The 21,601-nt window shown below is 30.5% G+C and overlaps 2 protein-coding genes across 6 annotated transcripts; one reads left to right on the plus strand and one right to left on the minus strand.

The window, feature by feature from the left end:
• Positions 1 to 3,030: 3,030 nt before the first annotated feature.
• On the plus strand, positions 3,031 to 6,591 carry LOC111312360 (pectate lyase-like). Its single transcript, XM_022912556.2, has 4 exons — positions 3,031 to 3,964; positions 4,230 to 4,881; positions 5,015 to 5,257; positions 5,692 to 6,591. Exons 1-4 carry the CDS (start codon positions 3,774 to 3,776, stop codon positions 5,908 to 5,910), a joined length of 1,305 nt encoding a protein of 434 aa, XP_022768291.2. The 5' UTR covers positions 3,031 to 3,773; the 3' UTR covers positions 5,911 to 6,591.
• Positions 6,592 to 6,604: 13 nt separating this feature from the next.
• On the minus strand, positions 6,605 to 16,634 carry LOC111312341 (isochorismate synthase 2, chloroplastic). Of its 5 annotated transcripts, none has more exons than XM_022912528.2 (16): positions 16,340 to 16,634; positions 16,030 to 16,218; positions 12,972 to 13,216; positions 12,500 to 12,617; positions 12,284 to 12,400; positions 12,043 to 12,189; positions 11,845 to 11,919; positions 11,700 to 11,768; positions 10,902 to 11,020; positions 10,706 to 10,763; positions 9,929 to 10,039; positions 9,605 to 9,689; positions 8,041 to 8,138; positions 7,706 to 7,798; positions 7,373 to 7,445; positions 6,605 to 6,944 (listed from the first exon to the last, which is right to left on the minus strand). In XM_022912528.2, exons 1-15 carry the CDS (start codon positions 16,460 to 16,462, stop codon positions 7,377 to 7,379), a joined length of 1,716 nt encoding a protein of 571 aa, XP_022768263.2. In that variant the 5' UTR covers positions 16,463 to 16,634; the 3' UTR covers positions 6,605 to 6,944; positions 7,373 to 7,376. The 5 variants fall into 5 exon arrangements, 3 of the variants coding, with proteins under 3 accessions (XP_022768263.2, XP_022768255.2, XP_089622071.1); XM_022912520.2 differs by having other exon boundaries at positions 6,605 to 7,218; XM_089765945.1 differs by having other exon boundaries at positions 16,030 to 16,258; positions 16,340 to 16,582.
• Between the last annotated feature and the right edge of the window lie 4,967 nt (positions 16,635 to 21,601).

Below are 21,601 nucleotides of genomic sequence, written 5' to 3' on the forward strand. Positions count from 1 at the left end.
TTTTGGTTAAAGGCAATTTTGTTATTCTCTTAGACATAAGTTTACAAAAGTGACACGAAGCTGACTTCAACTACATGAGGGATGTGACTCATAAGGTTGAATAATCTGTTTTTGACAATTAGTAATTCTAATCACCCCTAAAGCTTCTTAAGAGAAAACCCCACCAACCAATCTAAACATTCTTGTTTGGGGCCATAGGTCACAGCTTTTGGCACGCATGTCAAAGAAGCTTCTCCGTTCCAAGTTATTTTTAGATGCTATTCTTCCCTTTTTGAATTGGTGGACTGCTTATGGAATCTGATCCTATAGGATAAAGTAATTTTTGAACTGATGCTGCTTGGGTTTTGGATGTTTTTGTGAGTGATTAGTGGATTAGATCAACAAAAAGTGCCTGCAACACTTGGAAGAATATTGGTGAGAACAGGAATAGCCAATGAATTGGTGCCAATATCTCGCTGTTCTTCTATTTTGTGTCATTTCCGTTCTATCTACACTTAAATTTATGTGGGCTTTTAACCCTCTCAAACTTGTTGTAAGAGGTAAGATCACATACCATTTTGTTGAAGTATAGTATTACATCACTAAGAATGAATTTCTTTCCGTTTTTCTCTTTTGTCATTTTCAATTTGACAAAGATCCAAAACTTTTTATTTGAAGAATAGTATTTTTTTCTTAATTTTAGTATAATTGGGGCCAAGAAATCCAGGAAACATAGGTAGAAAGACACAAATTAGATGTATTTTATATTTCAGTACTGCACTAAAAGCAAGTAATCTTATCCATAATTAGACGTATTCGTTAAGCTTTCGACATAAACACTAACAAATCATTACAAGATGTGACATGTTTTTGGTTTTATCAGCCTAAATTGGGTGAAAAGTTTGTGATGTTCCAATTGTGTATTCAAGCTGTTTTCAGATTTGGTCCTTGTCCTATTGAACTTGCATTTCACTGTGCATCTTCCTCTTTTCACTATCAACGTAATCTTCAATTTACTTTCTCTGTTCTTCATTCTCATCATGGCCATGTTCTTCATCATGTTTTCTTTGATTTTCATCATTGATTAGTTCTTCTTGTGCTTTCTCTTCTGCAGCGGTATTAGCATTTTCTTCCTTTTCTTCTGCTCTCTTTGGGACGGTTAGACAGAGCATTTTACCCTCAAAATTTTGACATCTTATTCATATCTCAATTCTCTGGTAGTCTTAAGGCCTGCCAGAAATATATGCATTTGTCAACATTCACCATCCTTTCTCCACTGATTGTAATCCTACGAGACAGGAATGTTAATGCTTTTTATTAGCATTCTTAACATGAAGTTGTAATCCGTTCGAATTCCTAAGTTTGCAAAGAGAGAATGTTCAAGAAGGATAAATATTTGCTTATGCTGCCAAAATTAAATAAAGAAATGATTTGGGTAGCTGCTGTTCAACGAAATTCTATTGATGCTAATGCAGAATGTTTTCTGGATAAACTGACTCTGCCTAATTTTATTGGTGATTGACTGTTGATTAAAGCATGAATAAGGGCTTTCTTTTATCTTTTGTTTTTAGTTTGCATGTGAAATTCAAAATAATTCTTTATGGCTATCAAGGGTGATGTTTTCATCAACAAACTGGAGAGCTTTAGCCTGAAATCTGGATAAGCACAGTCAATGTCGTGTGGAAAATGCATTTCTCTTGAGGGCTATTCTCACCATTTTCAATCAATGGCATGCTTTTCTTGGGGAGAAAGCATTTGAAAGAGGCAAATAAACTATATGCCTAGAGAGGGTTTGAAGCAAAGAGGAAGAGAAAAGGTTTGTCATGATCCATACTCTTGAGTCTTGATCAATTGATGCATATTCAAATGATTGTGTAAAAAAGAACACAATGAGATAAAGATGTTGATTCCATACCAGGATGATTAACAGAGATATAATCGCCTCGCCCATTGAGTCTTCTGTCCAATAGAAATGGGGTATGAAATCTTCAGTTCTTTTTCCAAGAATATCACTTCACCCATAACCCATTGATGAACCAAAGAAATGAAATCTTGCATAATTAACAAGAAAAGTTGAATGTTCAGTTCTTTTTCAATTTTAACTTTATTTTATTTTATATATATATCACTAATTAAAACATAAAAATACTTTGCATGAGGATATTTTCAAAAAAAGAAAATAATTAATTTAATAAAATATTTAAAATATCAATTATCAAATTTGAAAAAAAAAATTAACTGTAATAAATTAACTCACAAATTATTTATGAGACGAAAGGAACGATAAATAATTAGGATGATTGTTAAAGGAATATGATCTCCTGAAGCTAAGCCGAACATGTGAAAGCTCTGATTAATTTGATTCTTAAATCTCTACAGTATATGTGGCCAAAAATCTCTATAGTGTAAAGCTTTTCTAGTCCAAGCTATCCATGTAAACATGGTTTTAACCATTTGTATGCTTTTCCTTTTTTTTTTTAACAATCATATTTAAGCATTACAATACGGATTAAAAAAATTAATAAATTACATAAATAAATAAACAAATATACATTTGAATAAATCATCCATTGCTATTTGCTATTAGCCTAGCTCAATACACTGTTAAAACAAATACTTGATCAAACAATCAAACACAAATTTTTCTTGTGGAAAAAAATTATACAAATCTCAATAACAATCATCAATTCTTTTCTATCTCTTTCACAATCTCATGTATCTAAAACTAAAATTACGATATAGTGATACGATATAAAAATAAGATAAAAAAATAATACGACTTAAAATTATAGTAATAATTATATATAAATTTAACAAAATAAAAATAATTTTATATTTTACATTTTTATGTTAATACGAATTATAATATATAATTTTTATGTAAAACACAATATAAATATATATTTTAATATTTTACACTATACGAATATATAAATCGTTAAATTTACCCAAAACCCATTATTATTCAATAACTCTCTCTTTCAAACGTGTCTTGACACTCTCTAAATTGTACACATTTAACCCTAAATATAATCACATATTTTTAGATTAAAAAAAAACCTAAATCAATTTACCTCACTAAAAAATTAATTATCAAACAACTTACAAGAAGTTAATTAGGAGTAAAAACCTTAACCGTAATTACTTACGAAAATTAAATGAAATTAATCAAATTATATATGTTGCATAATAAACCAAAAAAAAAAAAAAAAGAACAGATGTTGGCTAAAGCAATTCATGATTTAATTTTGTTCATTTAAATATTAAATTACTCAAGATAAAAGAATATATGAATGGCCAAAGCAGAAAAACTCCTCCATTGTATGTTAATTATCTTACAAATTATATTTACAGAGAAGATAAGTAGAAGCCTCCAAGTTCTAAATATCCAAAAATGGAAAGAAAACCAAGAGACCAAAATTTGACCATTAAGGGACGGTGGTTTCCCTTCTTTCCCTCTCTACGTCTCTTTTTTTTTTTTTTTGTGCCTTCATTTTTGGATGTCTTGCCATTGTATATTTAAACAAATCATTGGATGCTAATTTCAAAACTTTTACCATCAAATTTGCTTCAATAGTTATTAAGAAATAGGTTAATAAAAAATTTACTCAAACAAAAGACCCTACGTCCAATGCCACTGACAAGGCAAACCCTGTAATTAATTCTCCATCACGTAGGGTTCAAGATACCTGGAAATTTTGCAAAAGAAAAAGAAAAAAAGTTGGTGAAAATAGGGATATAAGCATTTTCTTTTTAGTTACTAAAAAAAGGATCAGAAAATTGTAAAGGTTACCATGAAAGTTTTCGAGACTATATTGGCATTAGGGCTTGTTTTTGTTGCAATCAGTCCAATAGTGAATGCTAACATTGGTGAATTCGATGAGGTGTGGCAACACCGAGCTGAAGAAGCAAAAAGGGCTGCCCAAAGAGCCTACGAGCCCAATCCCCAGAACGTAACCAATAATCTCAACAGAGAAACTCGCAGGTAAGTTTTTAAATTTTTGTAGTATCTTTTGTTGTTGCAATTTATCAAGTATTAAAATCATTTGTATATGTGAAATGAGAATTCAAAACCCATCTGAATTGGATCCTGTTTAATATGAGATGATATTTAGTAAATTTAGGGTTCAAAATCCAACATCTGTAATCCTTGAAGATAGTTTATTAACTTTTTTGTATTAAAAAATCATTAATATATATGAAGAGAAGAGAACATACACGAAATATGTGAATATTAATTTACTATGTAGGGCCTTGGAAGGTTACAATAACACAAGGAGAGAGCTACGGAAATACCATGGTCCATGCCTAGCCACCAACCCAATTGACAGATGCTGGAGATGTGATCCAAACTGGGCTGGAAAGCGCAAGAAGCTAGCTTCCTGTGTGCTGGGGTTCGGTCGCAAGACCACTGGAGGCAAGGCTGGTAGATTCTATGTCGTAACAGATCCATCTGACAATGATATGGTAAATCCTAAACCCGGAACTATACGCCATGCAGTCATCCAAAAAGGACCTCTCTGGATCACATTTGCCCATGACATGGTGATTAGGCTAAACCAAGAGCTGATCATGACTAGTGACAAGACCATCGACGGCCGAGGGGCTAATGTGCACTTCTTTCGTGGTGCTCAAATCACATTGCAATACATTCAAAATGTTATTATCCATGGCATACATATTCGTGGATCGGTACAAGCCACTGGCGGCATGATAAGAGACTCCGTCGATCATTTTGGCCTTCGTACGATGAGTGACGGCGATGCAATCTCCATTTTCGGATCCCAAAATATTTGGCTTGATCACATTTCTTTGTCCGGATGCTATGATGGATTAATCGATGTTATTCAAGCATCCACGGCAATCACCATCTCTAATTGCCACTTAACTAATCATAACGACGTAATAATGCCAATACATCCTCAAATCAACAGCTTTCTTTCTTTTCTTTTTTTTTGTTTAAATAATTTTGGTAATTGGATGAAGCGAGCTAATAGTATTGATTTGACAATCAGTTAGAAATTGCAATAAACAGGTGTTGCTGTTTGGGGCAAGTGATAGCTACTCAGATGATAAAGTGATGCAAGTAACGCTTGCTTTCAACCATTTTGGGCAAGGATTGGTGCAAAGGATGCCAAGGGTTCGATGGGGATTCGTCCATGTTGTCAACAATGATTACACTCATTGGCTAATGTATGCCATTGGTGGCAGCAAGAACCCTACCATCCTTAGCCAGGGCAACAGGTTCATTGCTCCCCCCAACAAAGCATGCAAAGAGGTACGTTTCAATTATATGACCAAACATAAAGTTGCACCAAATATATTAAATTTTAAATAATATTTGTGTGAATGAAAATGAGAAACAAAAAAAGTAATAAAATAAAAACACAAAAAATACATCATTTGATTATATTGACCTTCGAAAATTATATTCTTATAATTTTGATTTATATAAAAAAGTACATACAACTTTTGTTCGTATAAAAAGCTTTCACTAATTATGAAAAGAATCTCATGCTATATTATTAATCCTGCTATTAGATTTGACTATATAATTATAAAATATTACAAAGCATACCTTTTACAAAATGCATTGTTTTCTTGTTTCAACCTGGCTAAATTCCGATGCCGATTTCTCACCCTCCACCATGAACTGAATAAGAAACATTGTTTAACATTAAAATTGTTTATCATCTTGCTTATTGGGTGTAGGTTACAAAGAGAGAGTATTCACCAGAGAGTGAATGGAAGTCATGGAACTGGAGGTCTGAGAATGATCTAATGATGAACGGAGCCTTTTTTGTTCAATCTGGGAGACCAATCAAAGGGGTTAATAGGTACGATGTGATCAAGGCAAAGCCTGGGACATTTGTAACGAGGCTCACACGCTTTTCAGGCGCTCTCAACTGCGTTAAACGCGGACCGTGTTAAGCTGCATTGTTCAGTGATACCATATATAGGTACATAACATTATAGAGCTCAAAACTGAGCTAGAAGTTGTAGTAATTTGGCAGAGAAGCATAAGTAATAACAAGTACTCATCAATGTAGTTTTCTACTTTAACTAAGGGCGAGGGGTTAAGCAAGGAAACCCTTCAAGAGGGCTAAATGATTCATCAAATTAGGAAGGACGGTCGGGTATTTTTTTCTAGTGGGTTGAATATTGTAGTATAATATTATAAAAAATTTTGGAAGGGGCCATGGCTGCTACCCGTCCCTAGATTCGCGTCAACTTCGGAAGGAAAAATGAAGAAAGATCTTTATATAGTACTTTAATCATTACCAATCCGTGGATTAATTAATTTCTTTCCACTCCAAATCTATACTTGTGTAAAAAATTCCTTTTTTGTTTATTTTGCATTTCGGTTTGCCAAAAATTAATGAGAATTAGTGAAATAGTGATATTAGCAAGGATCAGAATGAACAATTGTGTAACTAAGGGACATAGTTGAATGTGGGAAACATGATGAGCATTACCAACAAATGTAATTGAGGAAGAGAGAAGAATCAAAGCTGCTTAATGCATTTTCATCTCAAGCTCCCGAATCCGAGCCACATGGGTTAAAATAGAAGAATTTGATTAGTGTAGGTGAGCTCCAGAAAATGCTGAAGGTGAAACTTACTCGGGGAGATAAACACTACAATCCTGGTTATTAATCTTAAACCCAAGCAGGTCATAACATCATGGTCAAATATTAAAATACAAAAAAGAAAGAAGAAAACATTTACATGCAGAGAAACAGAGCCGGATCCATCTTTTGGAGTAGTGTCCATGGACACCCCAAAAATTGAAAGATAAAAAATTTAAAGAAAAACTTTCCTTTGAACACTCTCCTAATCTTTCCTTGATACCTTTCCACCCATAAATTTGATAAATATGTCAAACAGTTTTTTTATAAAAGTGGATACCACTGAAAGAAATTCTGGATCCCCCACTGCAGAGAAATATCCAAGAAAACTAGCAACCTGTAGAAGGAATAATTACATTTAATCAATTTATGTCAATAAGAAAAATTGCAAGTAATGTTGCTGATGATACATCTACAATGATTACGCGGAACAGGCTGTGAGGTTTCCTATGTATAAATGAACTATGTAAAACAAATCAGAAGCTTCAGTTGAAACAATTTGCCAAAACATATCTTTTGTTGCTTGTCCTGCCGCTCAATCCTGAATTGAAGCAATGCACACCAGAAATGTTTCCACAAAATTTACTTAATCCCAGTCTTCCGAACGTAAACTACAGTATTATCATGTCATCAATCTCACTGGTAAACTTCTTTTGAAAATCTATAGTTCTAGTGTACTTGTTATGCAAAAAAGCATCCCAAGAATAACAAAAAAGAAACAAATCCACATGTGTTGTACCATACATTTTTATCATAATCACTAACCTTATTAATTGATAGTCTCCAAATTCTCAACTTTTGATTGCCAAGGATCCTCAAGTTGAAGCAACTTGGTGAACTGTAGAATAAAAAGGATTTAACACCTGTTCTTACAATGACCTAGAAAGAAGAGAAGAGGCATAGGAGCTTGGAAACACACCACTTTCCGCTACTTACACGCTATGGAAAGAGGTTGAATATACATATATATTATAAATTTATAATTTACCGCGAGCTTCAATAAGCACATCATATGCGCAAGAATACCATGAGTCTATGACAAATCCATGTGGAAGCACATATATAAATGCATCATAATACAAAAACGTTTACACTCACCTGAGATGTCTTGAGTTCTAGTTCATCCCATTCTAAAGTTGGATTGCTGCCTTCTACTATCCCTGTTCCAGCGTATATCAATGCACCAAGACCCTAGGAACTTAAATTGGTCAAATATTTTGGTAACAGAAATTTTAAGTTATCAACATAAGATCTCTCTTACTACAATTTAAAATGCATATACCTTGAAAAGAAAAAGCATACACTGATGGTTTTCTTTGTGATCATTAGGAAGAAAATTTTTAATGCAGAATATCATGAAGCTTTGATGATACATTCATGCTTACTCAAAAGAGAAGCATGTTTTCATAAATGAGATAATTTAATTAGCTCACCTTTTGCACTAATGCTGACCTTATACCAACAGCAAACTCACTTTCTCCTCCTCCAAACCAACCAACTGGTCCAGCAAACATTCCTCGGTCAAACAGTTCTGAACAAAAATGTTGAGACAGCAAAGTTGAGTATATCAACCAAAAAGTAGTTTAGTTAGAAGAGAATGTTAAATGGCAGCTTATTTGCTTCCTCAGATATTGAGATAGTGGCATTTCTTTATCTATATCAAAGCCCAATGGTTGAAATACATAATTTCTTCAATATAAGTAAGGCAAAACGAGGAGAATGAAATATTTAATATGAAATAACTGTATAAATCTATGGGGAGAAATGAGAAGTAATCTACAGGTTATTATTGAAATCAGAACAAGCACAAATTAAGTTCCAAGAAAGTTCATTTATATAAAAAAAAAATGCTTCAAGAATGTTCAAAGCATGAACCTCCAAAAAAAAAAAAAAAGCATAGCACCAATTTTATGAATTAAGGGTGTGTTTGGTGCATAAGATTATGATAGAATAAGATAAAATGATATTATAATTAGTATTAAATTAAATAATGTTATATTATCTTGTGTTTGATGCATACAAGGATTAAGATAGGATAATTTATTTATTGGTCAAAATTATCTTTCCTCAAAGTTTATATAATTTAAATTATTGATGTAATTTTTAAAGGTATAATAGGACATGTACATTCAATCCCATAGTAGTCCTCTCCACTTTGGGAGAATTGAATCATCTTATATTAAGAGGATGATAAATCCTCCTTGTAATTCTATCTCTTTATTTAGATACAAACCAAACATAAAATAGGATGATTATCATCCTATCCTATCCATCATCCTATGCACCAAACATTACCTAAAAGCCTATGCCAAAAGAACACTAATGCATTTTTTTATACCACAACCACCAGAACCTTCAAATTGTTGCCAAACACCACCTTTCCAAGAATCACACACTTTTAGAAGTTGATCATATAGGTTCCTTTTCTTAGAGATTTATCTATTCTAGCAGCATACATCTAAAAGAAACTAGCTAACAAGTCTAAAAGCTGAGAATTAACTAAAGCTGTCGACAAAGTGGTAAACATAGTCAACAAAGAACCATTACTATTGTCATTCTAATTCTTTTAGTTCCATATCTTAATCAAACTCTATGCTCAAGAAACTGTCTTTTATTTTCCTAACTCAAGAAAAGAATCTAGGCTCTTCAAAAGCACACAATCAAGGCAGTTCATTTGTAAGAACTTTAGTCATTTATTAGAGGGTTATTTTTTGGACAAATTCAACCGTGCAATTAGAGGAAATCATAGAACATAGACGAATGCTTTGGGGGAAAGAAGAGCGCAGTATGTTTTCTCTTCAGTTAAAAACTAGTCCAAATGTTTCCATATTCCTTATAATCAATAAAGGATTATTTTCTCTAGAGCTCTAAACAATAAAATGAATGGTGCACAAGATGCTAAATAGAGTCTAAGTTATCTTGCCAGAAAAGAAAAAAAAAAAAAGTCATTTTGGTGGAAGAACAAATAAAAACATGTTATAGTATATGCAAGGGTACCAGTTTCTGAAATGAAAAGGCGTGCAGTTTCTGTGGGAAATCCACAAACTGCTGGAGTTGGGTGGAGAGAAGACAAGATTTCAAACTGCACAACAACATAGAAACAGAAAAGATATCTCAACAAAAAAGCTAGAGAGAAACTACCATCTAGATCTTTTACAAATTAAAAGTCTATATTTGAGACTACTACAGCCAATGCTCATTCTAGAATCAAGAAAAGTTTCTACATGAAATTGCAAGGAACGGTCTGCACCTAAAATTTATCTTATAAGTGCTTTGATGGAATTTTCATTATTGACATATGAAATTAATAAAAATATTTACCTCATCATCCTCCGTTTTCAGGTTACCAGCCAATTGGGAAAATAAATGTTGAATCCTTCGAAGTTTTCGTACTGTTTTCTTTGGCTCAACAGCAACTCTCTCACATACAGACTGCAAAGCCAAAAGGGGTAAAAAGATAACTTTTAACCCTATTTTTGTTCTTTAAATTTTAGGGTAAAATAATACCTGAAAAGATGCTATTGGTTATGACTCTTTGAGGTTAAAACTTTATATTCTTTATATTTGATAAACATATAAAAATATATATATCTTAAAAACCTTTTGATTTAAAGTTTTTAAGGAATTATAGTCAATTTACACAGAAAAGGTAACAGATAAAAGATTTTGACACAAAAGGTCAAAACAAAGCCTACATTATAGAAGAGAGGGAGCATTTGATATAATGAAAAAGGTGTTGCTAACATATCCCAGGTGCTGCAAATAATGGTGCCTGATCAGCAGGATATGAAACAACCATATCATATTGCCACTGTATTAGTTAGTGGTTTAAAAGCAAGGGTGGCTGCTTCTCTTGATGGCATCACTACAACCATGCCCTTATCAGGAGATCACTCAAATGGTGGTAATGCTTTCATCTTTGACATTAGCTAACATTTTTAAAAGCAGCAGAAATAATGCACGGCAACAATGGAAAGAGCATCAACCTGAATGGTCTTACAAAAGAATTTTAACTACAAACAAATCCTAACTGTAGGAAAGTATTTTCTCTGCCTAGAACAGCAATTTGACAATTCGAGATATCAGAAGAAAACTTGCCTCTAATTTGTTTTGTATGCTTTCTCGTACTATAGTAAACTCCAGATGGTCCTTGGGACTACATGATGTACAATCAAGTCAATTTATTAATTTGGATGTTATTGGTTATAGAAGAATTAAAAAATATATAAGACTAATTTCTTAAAACATTCAACAAATAAAAGTTTGGTAAGAAGTTTAGAGTAACAAAAAGAACCTGGAAAGTAGGTCATGCTCTATTTCAAGATCAAGAGTAGTGGATCCGCCTCTAGCACGGGTTCCAGCCATTGCCTCACTACTAATGCTTAGCCATTTTCTGTGAAATAGTTGCTCTGGCTATTCACAAAGTTTATATAAGTCAAAGCAATAAAAAACCTCATGCAAGTTGTGTCTTGAAACACTTTCGATGCTCAAAGCAAACTACATATAGCCGAGAGATAGGTTAGAAGTTTCCAGTTTTCTGAACCGTTACTTCATCTTCAATAATACTCACACCAATAATCTTCTTATCAAATCATGAAGAAAAGGAATAAAAATTCTGAACAGCAGTGACATCAGGTCCAACAACTTCAAAAATAGTGTTAGACAATATCATGGAATATGAGGACATTTTAAATTATGGTCAATTATCACTTTGAAAGGGTATAAACAATCTATTTAGTACCATGAACAAGAATGATCAATTCAATGTGAAATCTTATAAGAGTATATGTATTGTAAATAAAAATTAAACATGGGATGTATCATCAACAGCAATGGAGTAGAAATTGGCAAAGGGCTGTTAAGTATTATATATCTTACATGCATCACTTTCTTTCACCTATTCTTTAACTGCAGTCATGGTAATCTCAAAACTATTCCTATCAAATACCATGCAAAATTCATATTAGTAGGAAAGATATTGCGCACACATTTTGTTACAGAGGAAGAAGAAAAAATGATTAAAGAAATAAAGAAAAAACATCAGAGTAGAAAAGATTTGTATGTTGCACGATAAGATCTGCATTACACTTACCGTATTTCCTATAAATGCTGGTCCATTAGGTGGCTGAAGACAAAACTGATAACCATTTTCTCCTTCAACCTGCAGAAATATAGCTCAATGAAAATTATCTTAACTTGATATTACACTTTAAAGAAGTAAGAGAAGGAAAGAATACCTGCAGACATGCTAACCATGAGATAGGATCGATATTTGTAGCAGTTAAAACCTTGCTGCTACGTGCAAGCACAACCTAATTTTTCAAATCAAAATGGTTAATAAAAAACCTAATGGATAGTCATAAGAGTAGTAGGAATATGGTTTGGGGATGGTGTGCCTAAGACTTCATGAAAAGTAACTACCGAAGGAAGAATACCTTAATGAGTGGTGAGTTGCTTGTGTTTATTATCTCCAAAGCTCTCTTTACAGCAAGATCCCAATGTGTCTTGTTGGGAATGTGATTATTACTAAGGATGAATTCTTTGGAAGATTCCTTCCTCAATTTTACAACAATCGAAGCCACCTTCATAATTGGAAATTTAATTAATACCATAATAATAAACCTTTCTCAAAGCAATTATTTAAGGTAAGCAAAATCAGTTAAAAACTTTATGCACCCGCTGCATTGTAGCTTCAAGTGAATCAATGGCTTCATCCCATGTCCATGAAAGCGCATCGTCCCATGCAACCGTTATGGCAAGCATGGAACTTTCTTCAAGCTCATCAAACTCAACCTGTCATTTGGTATCTAGCCGCATGTTGTTTAAATACTAACGAGGAAAAACTGAAACATTCCCTACAAACTACTTCATCGACAAGAACAAGCTTTATACCTGAGGGACCATAAAGTAAAATGAACCAAATGCCTTCCATTCAGATGATATGTTGGCCCTTGCATCGAAACGGATTGCTCCGTATGCACGAATCAAAGGGCATTTTGAAGAGAGAAACCTTCAATCCAAGGAAAAAAAAAAAAAAAAGAAAGAGTTTAGGATTCCAAAATAGTATACAAATAAATACCAGGGTGCATTTTAGCTGTCAAGCAGTAAAAGTAACAATTAAAACTCACAATTGCCTGCTTTCACCGGAAAGACTCAAAATTTTGTCAAAAACAACACCTTACAATTACGGGTCAAGTGTTTTTTTTTTTCATTACAATTGAGGTCGCGTGGGAATAAAGGAAGGAATCAAGTGCTAGAATTTGAATCTTAATCTGTCGGGTGCTACCTCTTAAAAGTCAACTGATGGGTCAAGTTTTCGCAATGTGAGAGTGGGGCTTTAAATTTTGAATCCATAAGAGTTTACCTCTTAATGGACTTCCAATCGTCATAGGAGAAAGGATGAAGTTGTCGAAAGAAGACCGCCGAGCCTACACCGGCGACACTTACAAGATTCTGGCCAAAAGAGGTGTAGCCGTTTCCATTGATGGTGTCTATCAAGAGATTGGAAGCGTTGGCTCTGCCTCTTCTACCAGAGAAGAAACAACGAGGAAGAATCTCATCCTGAGCATGGAGCCATTCGATTGCTTCGATTTGCTGCTGGATGGGTACCTTAAAACAACATGTACCAATTTTAGTCCTCTTTTTTTTTTCCTTGCAAATCTTGTATCTCTTGTACATTTTATCTGATTTGTTCTATAAATCACAATTAAAGCATGAAAATTGTGTCAAATATAAAATATATTTTTTAATTTTTATTAAATTTATATATAATTTTTTTAATTTTAAATTATACTATTTTTATTTTTTTATTTTTTTTATAATATTATCTTATCAATACATTAAATTTTTAGATCTAATTTTTCTACGACAATATATAAACCTATTTGGTTCTTAAAATAATTTTTTTAATTTATATTAAAATTTTATTTGGGTTTTTAGCGATCGTACAAATCAAACCTTTAGTTATGTGTAATAATAAATATTTAATAGTATTTATATTTATCTTTATTTTTCAATAATTTCAAAAAATTATAGACAGAATTATGGATAGAATTGTATTTTTTAATTATATTTTTCACATTCATCTTTTTATTTGGTTTAATTTTTCTCTTGAATTAATTCATTTATTTTTAAATTAACACAAAATTATTCATTTCAAAAGTTATTAATTTTGTTTAATAAAATTAAATTTTTTTATTTATTAAAAATAAATTAAATTATCATTAAATAGATTATTTTACATCCTATAACACTTATTAAATTGGGAAAATACTATTTTAACTTTCCTGGCACTTTAAAAATAAAGGTATTATCCAAAACTTTCAAATTTAAGTGAAAGATCAATTCAATTATTTTTAAAATACTAGTAACAAAATCTAATTTAAATATATTATTTTTAAAAAATACATTTTTAAATAATCTAAATATATATTTTTTCAATTAAAATTTTTTAAATATAGTGATATGTTATCTTTTAAAATATGTTTCTAATAATATAAATATATATCTCTTTAATTCTAAAAATCTCAAATATAATGGTATTATAAAATAAAATTTTTAATAATATAAATATATGTCATTCTAAAATTGAAATTGAGATTGAAATTTAAAATTATAATTTTTAATTTTAGATATTTCATAATAATATTTTATTATTTTATTATTTTAATTTAAAAGATCAAATATCGCATTCATTAGAAGATAATTTATTCTTTAACAATATCCTCAATTTTAATTTTATTTCTCTTGTTTTTTTTTTTCAACTTTTATGCTTGCAAATAAATGATTTTTTGACGTGAGATGCATGGAAATTTTTATTATATTTTTATATAATTTTTGATATATGAGATACATAATTTTTTATTATATTTTTTATAATATGTGCATACACATGTTAAAAAGTTAAAATCAATATTTTTTTTTTTGTTTTTGAAATTTTTATGAAAACTTTGAATAATTTGTTTGTTCTATAGTGTTCATTTAGATCTTATAGAAATCTTTTGACAATTCATGGATGTTGAAATGAAGAAAGAAAATCAATCTAGCACAATAATAATTCTTTTGAAATATTTTGACAATTGAAAGTAGAAAATATATATTTAATTGTTGAGGCATTCTTTGTTGGTTTTATTTATATATTTAGAAAAAGAAGGTATAAACTTACTTTTAATTATTGATTTTGTTATACTTTTCTTTTATTTGTTTTTTTTTTAATATATAAATAAAAGTAAATAACTAAAATTCAGTACTAATTTTACTATAATTGTTTTTATATAAAAATAAAATCATTTTTATTTATTTGAAATTAAGTTTTTATAATTTAATTCTTTTATAATATTATTGATTTTTTTTTCTTGAAATGAAATGTAAGTAGTAAAAGAAAAAAAAACAAAATTTTTTAACTTTTGAAATTAATTATAAAATTCCATGAATGAGAATTAATACTTTTTTTCTTGAAACTTTTTTTCAACAAATTTTTAAAATAATTGTTTAAAATTTAATACTATTTTATTTTAACTTTTTCAGTAACATAATTTTGCATCAAATGTGAAGTTTAAAATAAGTAAAAAAATTAATTTGGTAAATCTTATAGATGTTTAAGATCAATATATTACTAAAACTCATGCAAAAAAATTTACATACAAGTAAACTATCATATATATTATTTAAATATTTAAATTTATTTTTTTAATAAATAAAACTTATTTTTAAATTATATAAGCTTACATGTATATAAAAAATAATTACATAAGATGAAAAATGACACATTTAAAAAAATTAATTTGAAGTGATAACAATTTTAGTTTTCAATTTAATATTTTATTGGTGTACTCAATAACACTATTTATATAAAACTTTTGGATATTTTATTTTTCCTAAAATATTATTATATATTTTGAATTTTGAAATTTTTAATTAAAATTTTTAATTTTATTATGTTTTGATATTTTAATTATATTATTTGTAGTTAATATATATAGTATTAAACATTTAAGTAATTAAATAATATTAATTTATATATCTAAACATATTTAAATAAATAAAAATAATTCATGCATTACATGGATAATAAGCTAGTGTTACCATATGTCATGACCTTAAATTAACTTTTTTGGATGCTAAACATATGAAATTGAGAGAAATACTAATCACCAAAAATATTGGAATTTGGGTTTTGAATCACAGCTCTTCTTTTCTGTGTTTGTTTTAATGGTGAAAAAAAAAAAACAATAAATTGGCAATTGAAATTTGAGAGTGCAGGATAAGGAATAAGGAAGACTATGCCACGACCACAACCTGGGATATCAATCCACCACGTGGCAGCCCATTTGAATGTGCAGATAAGATATTTTCTTTCCAGCATCTGGATAGACTTGATTGAGGACAAAAAACGGTGTCGAACATTAATGAAGGGAACTTACCTGCAGCCGAATAATGCCAGAGCTACAGGGAGGTAGGTTGGATTTCAACTCTCCAATGGCGAGATTCAGCCGTTCCATGGCCACTGCAGGAGATGGAACTGCTCCCAGTGTGCGTGTCTCAATGGTGCCTATGGGGAATTTGGAGTCCCCTTGGCACCCATTCATGGATAGTGTACAAACCTGATATTTCTGTTACATTTCCAAACAGGCTAACCATGTCAAATTTCAGCTGAAAAAAAATCGGAAAGTGCAATAAGCACGATGATTAGTTGAAAACAAAGAAAAAGAAATAAAAGAAATAATGATTTACGTTGTAAAAAACTTGGATGGATTGCCTGGAAGAAGTATGATGGAAGTAAGAGAGAGTGCATTTGGTCGTCTCTGAATCCGTGAAACGAGCAAGGCAGTGCCTCGCCACCGCAGCGGCGGCCATTATTGCTGGAGAGAGAATGGGAGAGAAAAACAAAGAGAAAGAGGTCTTAGCGGCGAGTTGAACTTTTAGCAGAACTTTTAGCAGGCGATTTATGAAGTTTTAGCAGCCGACAAATTGAACTAGAGGCCTCAAAGGATTATAAATATTGGGTTGGCATTACAAATAGCTCCTCAACTGTAATAAATTATTTAATATAATATTTAAATTAAATTTTTTAAAATTTAAATATTTAAAATATAAATTTATTAATTAATATGTTATAATTTTTAAAGTGATTAATTTTAAATTATGATAAATAATAAATAAATAAATTTTAAAAATTATATTAATTAATAAATTTATAATTTAAATATTATATTAAAAATTTTTAAAATTTAAATATTATATTAAATATTTCTCAATAATTTATTTTCTATAGTAAAAGTTCTATTTGTGAGTATCTGCAATTATTTTATTAAGGGAGAGAGCTAAGCTCTAACTCATAGGCTTTTGATAGGAATAGTAAGAACACTTGAGAAGCATATTTTCTTATTATATAATTTCTTTCACCAAACTCTATTATTAGGAACATCATCCTCATTCGACGTACGTGGCCTTCTTTTTTTTTTTATCATACTTAAAAAAAAGCGTGTATAATTTTTTATTAAACAAAGATTATTCAATTCAACATAATTTGGTGGAAAAAATTCAATAAAATTGATAATTTATATTATCTAATGCTTGTATAATCCACTAGATCAGGCAATTTATATTTTATGAATTTTAATAATGAAGATAATATCTGGGCATGTCACGTAATCAGGCATTGATGCTCAATAATGGATTATACAAAATTCATTGCCTTGAAACCTGGAAAACAATTACAAATATGAAAAGATCATGGTAGAAAAACTTTTTCTTTTTCCTTACCACAGGGAGGGATGGAGTTTCCATTCGGAATTTACAGATAAAGCTCGACCGAACCACCTCTCTTTCCCACACCATAACCAAAAAAAAAAAAAAAAAAAAAAAAAGAAAACAACCTTAGAATACCAGAAAATAGGGGTGGCAGAGAAGGCAGCTGCCAAACATCTCTACAAAGGCAAAACTTCTCCCTGCTTTTTAATATAGTAATCCTCCTCAAGATCAAGCCCACCAATTCTCTTCCTCTTTATCAGAAACAGCTTTAAAGGACTTATGCTCTGCTCAAAGTCGCTCATGAAATGAACTTTGCTTCTTTGAATTGCCACTGCTATTGGATGTATGGCTCTCCTCTTTAGGTAATGGATTAGACTTCTACAAGTGATGCAAGCACAAGTAACAAGTTAAACTTAGTCTCTGTAAAGCTATTGAACTCAAAGGAGAAGGTTTTCAACTCATCAAAGTGAACATAAAACCATAAGAAGTTAGTCATGTCATTCACTGGCTTCCCGGTGAGGCAATTTCCTTCCTACATGAAATGCTCCATAAAGCTATTAATTAATTAATTAATTAATTGGAGGATATTCAGTGCCCTAGAATACAACTGAGCGGAAATGTATTTCTTTCCATTGAAATCAAACTGGCTAAAACTGAATGAACCGATATGATCATTGCATAACTGACCAAGTTGTAACCAGCTCTTGGTTCAACTGTCACATGGCCGTTATCTTTTCTTTACAAATGTAACTTATTGAGATTTACAATGTCAACACTTATATATATAATGACCTTCACTTTCTTAACTAATATGAGATTAAAGTATCATCCCTACTTTTTTAAAATACTTGGTATGATATTTTCTTTTAATTAATCTGATGACGTCTTCATCATAATTTATTCTCTTTTAAAATATCTATCATCGTAGCTTATCTCAATACCTTATTAAGTTACTCTCTTTTAGAATACTTTAGTATAATGAATTCTACCATCTTGCCTTATCTTAGGACCTTATTAAATTGCTAGATTGACTTACCCTACTTACTTTGAAACGCTTGATATGAAATTGGGTAAGTTAAAGTTTGACTTTAATATCACTTATCACATTGGCATTACTCTCTTCTAGCAAAATTAACTTATTAGAGTATACCAACGTTTATGTAAATACTTTATTTAATTCGAGATTCAAATTATTTGAATCCGAACCAATTAAACTCGAACCGCCTGAATTCAAACTTGATCCAAACCCACTGTTGAATTTTTTTTTATTATAACCTTTTTTTTATTCTATTTCATTGGTATCCGTATAGAGTTTTGTTTTTATTTTATTATCTTTTATCTCTTAAGTAAATTTAATTGTTTATCCAAAAAAGGGGAACGAAGATTGAACTTTAAAATTTTATTGATAATTTGATGATTTGAAGATAAAATTTATGGGACACTTCATTAACTTGAGAATCCCATTCTATCCCAAGTTCTTATCACCGAAAGATTCCTAACCCTATAAATAGACCTGTAATTGGCAGTGAATGAACACACAGAAATTAGACAATCACCAGAAAAGAGCTTGAGCAGACTTTCTTTGCCAGTGCCGTCACCACCACAGCTATATCACTAAATTTCAACTCCTCTGTCATTGCCATCATCAATCAATCAGATACAAATTACAATACCCAGTTTTCCATCAATTTTCAGCCATCATACTCAGACCCTAATGTAGCCCCATTTTAAGCCAACAAATCCAAGAATACACAAAGATTAAACAGAAAATCAGATGCAGAAAATAGAGGAAAAACCGAACATAGTGAAATCATAGCAAGCATCAATCAGTTTCTACTCGCCTACTGTCAGCCGAATCATCCCTCCATCTCTGCCAAAACACCGACAATTCAACTCCTACCAGACAGCCCAGGACCCATAATCAGACCAAAAAAAGAGGTTCAAAAAAACCGTTCATCACCAAACCCATTAATCATTGAATCCAACCCACATTTACAAATAGAGAGAGCTAAAAGAGAAGCCAGCCACCAAACCACGCGCGGATAACGGAAGAACTAATCCTCACCACCAGAGCCATCTCCATTTCCAGTTGCCTCTAGCACCAAAACAGAGTCACACAAGTAGTCAAAAAAGGGGAACAGAAAAGAGATTTTCTCTTTAAGATTCTCAATCGAGGTTGAGCTAGTTTGTTTTGAAGCTTTGAAATTTGTGAGGAGGCAGCCAAGAAGAAAGGGGAAAACATACCTAGCGGTGGTGGCCATCAGAGCTGCAAAGAACAGAGAGAAAATCGTGATTTTGGACTCAGATTTGTAGAAATCCCGCTAGTTTTTGGAAAATCCAACTGGAACACGTTAAAGAGAAGACCAAAAAGAACTGTTTCGTAAAATTTGGAACCCAACCGATGCCGGTGGGGCGTCGGCCTAAATCTGGGAAGCCTTGAAGAACTGGCCGGTGTTTACTTGAATGCTAGAGAGAAATGCAGAGGAGATGAATGTGCAGAGAGAAAAGAAAGTTGAAAAATGAAAGAAAAACAAAGAAAAATGGCTTTTATAGTAACCACAAATGGTGTCGTTTTGGGAACGGATCTCTTGAAAGATTTGAGTGTCGCTCCATTTGAAGGATCCAACCTGGTCGCGACCCGCTCCAGCCTTTAATTTAGAGACGTTATGTTAAGTCACCAAGCCGAGCCGCGAGCCGTTTCTTGAGTCTGCAATCGAGTCGCTGAGTCGATTCTTGAGCCGAGCCAAGGCATCTTTGATTTTTTTAATTTATTTTTTAATTTAATATTTTTATATGTTTCTTTTATTTATTTATTTATTTTTTTGAATAAATTTTTTTAAAAATTTAAGAAAAAGTTAAAATATTAATTTTTAAAAAATAAAATTTCAAAAAAATGGGAAGAAAAAATTGAAATATCAATTTTTCTTCTAAAGAAAATAATTTCCAACATTTGAAAAAAAAAGTTAAAATATTAATTTTTTCTTAAATAATTTTTTTAAAAAAAATTGAGAAACTATTAAAATATTAATTTTTTAAAAATAAAATAAATTTTTAAAATTTGTGAAAAAATTAAAATATTATATTTTTCTCTAAACAAAATCAAGAAAAAAATTAAAATGTCAATTTTTTTATTTAAATATTAAATTTTCTATTTACCTTTTTTTTTTAAAAGTTGAATTATTAATTTTTTCTTTAAAACAAAAATAATTCTCAAAAAAAAATTAAAAGAAAGAATTAAAATATCAATCTTTCCTAAAAAAATAATTTTATAAGATTTAAAGAAAAATTGAAATATCAAAATTTTTTAAAATTAATTTCGAGATTTTTAATGAAAAATTAAAATATCAAAATTTCTTTGAAATCTAATTTTTTCAAAATGTATAAAATAAGACAAATGTTAAATAATTCAACAATAAAATCTCTATAAAAAATTTATTTTTTTGTATAATCTTGATATGAGAAGATTTTTTTTAATTTTTTATTAAAATATTGAAGTGAATTAAAGATAATTTTTAATAATTAATTATATGATAATATTTTTTAAAAGTTCAAATAAAATAAAAACAAACCGATATCATTTTTTAAATAGATATTATAAATATATTATAATTTTTTTCACATATAATCATATTTTTAAATTTACTTTTGATTTTATGGACTAAAATTTTTATTTTAAAGATACTCAATCAAATTTAAAACTTTTTTTTAAATAAATAAATTTAATTAAATAATTAATCATATTTAAATAAAAATAATAATAATATTTAAAATAAATCCATAAATTTATACATTATAACCGTTTATATACTCAATAACTTTTTCTTTCTTAGCCGATGTAAATATTAGAACACCTTGCCAGTCCCTTAAAAGTGCTTAGCACAACCAATCACATCATTTTCGCAGTCTTAGCTGTGCCTGTCGAAACCCGGTGTCACCGCCTTGGAAAATAAGCAAAATAAATAAGACTGCTGAAAGCCACCAAGAAAACGTACAAAACCTGCGAAGCACCAACATGAACACGGGATAAGCTACAACATACTACGAAAATGGCGACATGGGATTTTTTAAAACAATTAGGATACAACACATCAAGGATACGGAAATTTAAAAAAATATATCAAATATATTTTAGTTAAATTTAATTAATTATTTCTTGTCTTTACTTCACACGTAGTTCCCTAGCCACAGACTTTTTCAGTAACCTACCTTCTTCTCTTTCTAAACCCACTCATTGAGCCACCG

This window comes from Durio zibethinus, chromosome 9, assembly GCF_047325235.1.
Source record: "Durio zibethinus cultivar Kanyao isolate XHJ-2024 chromosome 9, ASM4732523v1, whole genome shotgun sequence".
Lineage (NCBI taxonomy): Eukaryota > Viridiplantae > Streptophyta > Magnoliopsida > Malvales > Malvaceae > Durio > Durio zibethinus.

Bases quoted from the DNA above. Each gene is read 5' to 3' on its own strand.
- LOC111312360 (XM_022912556.2), top strand. From the start codon at position 3,774: ATGAAAGTTTTCGAGACTATATTGGCATTAGGGCTTGTTTTTGTTGCA. The intron at 4,882-5,014 runs GTAATAATGCCA...TGCAATAAACAG, and splicing joins ACTTAACTAATCATAACGAC to GTGTTGCTGTTTGGGGCAAG. The intron at 5,258-5,691 runs GTACGTTTCAAT...TATTGGGTGTAG, and splicing joins CCAACAAAGCATGCAAAGAG to GTTACAAAGAGAGAGTATTC.
- LOC111312341 (XM_022912528.2), bottom strand. From the start codon at position 16,462: ATGGCCGCCGCTGCGGTGGCGAGGCACTGCCTTGCTCGTTTCACGGAT. The intron at 13,217-16,029 runs GTAAGTTCCCTT...TGTTGTTTTAAG, and splicing joins CTGGCATTATTCGGCTGCAG to GTACCCATCCAGCAGCAAAT. The intron at 11,769-11,844 runs GTATTCTTTCCT...ATATTTCTGCAG, and splicing joins CATGGTTAGCATGTCTGCAG to GTTGAAGGAGAAAATGGTTA.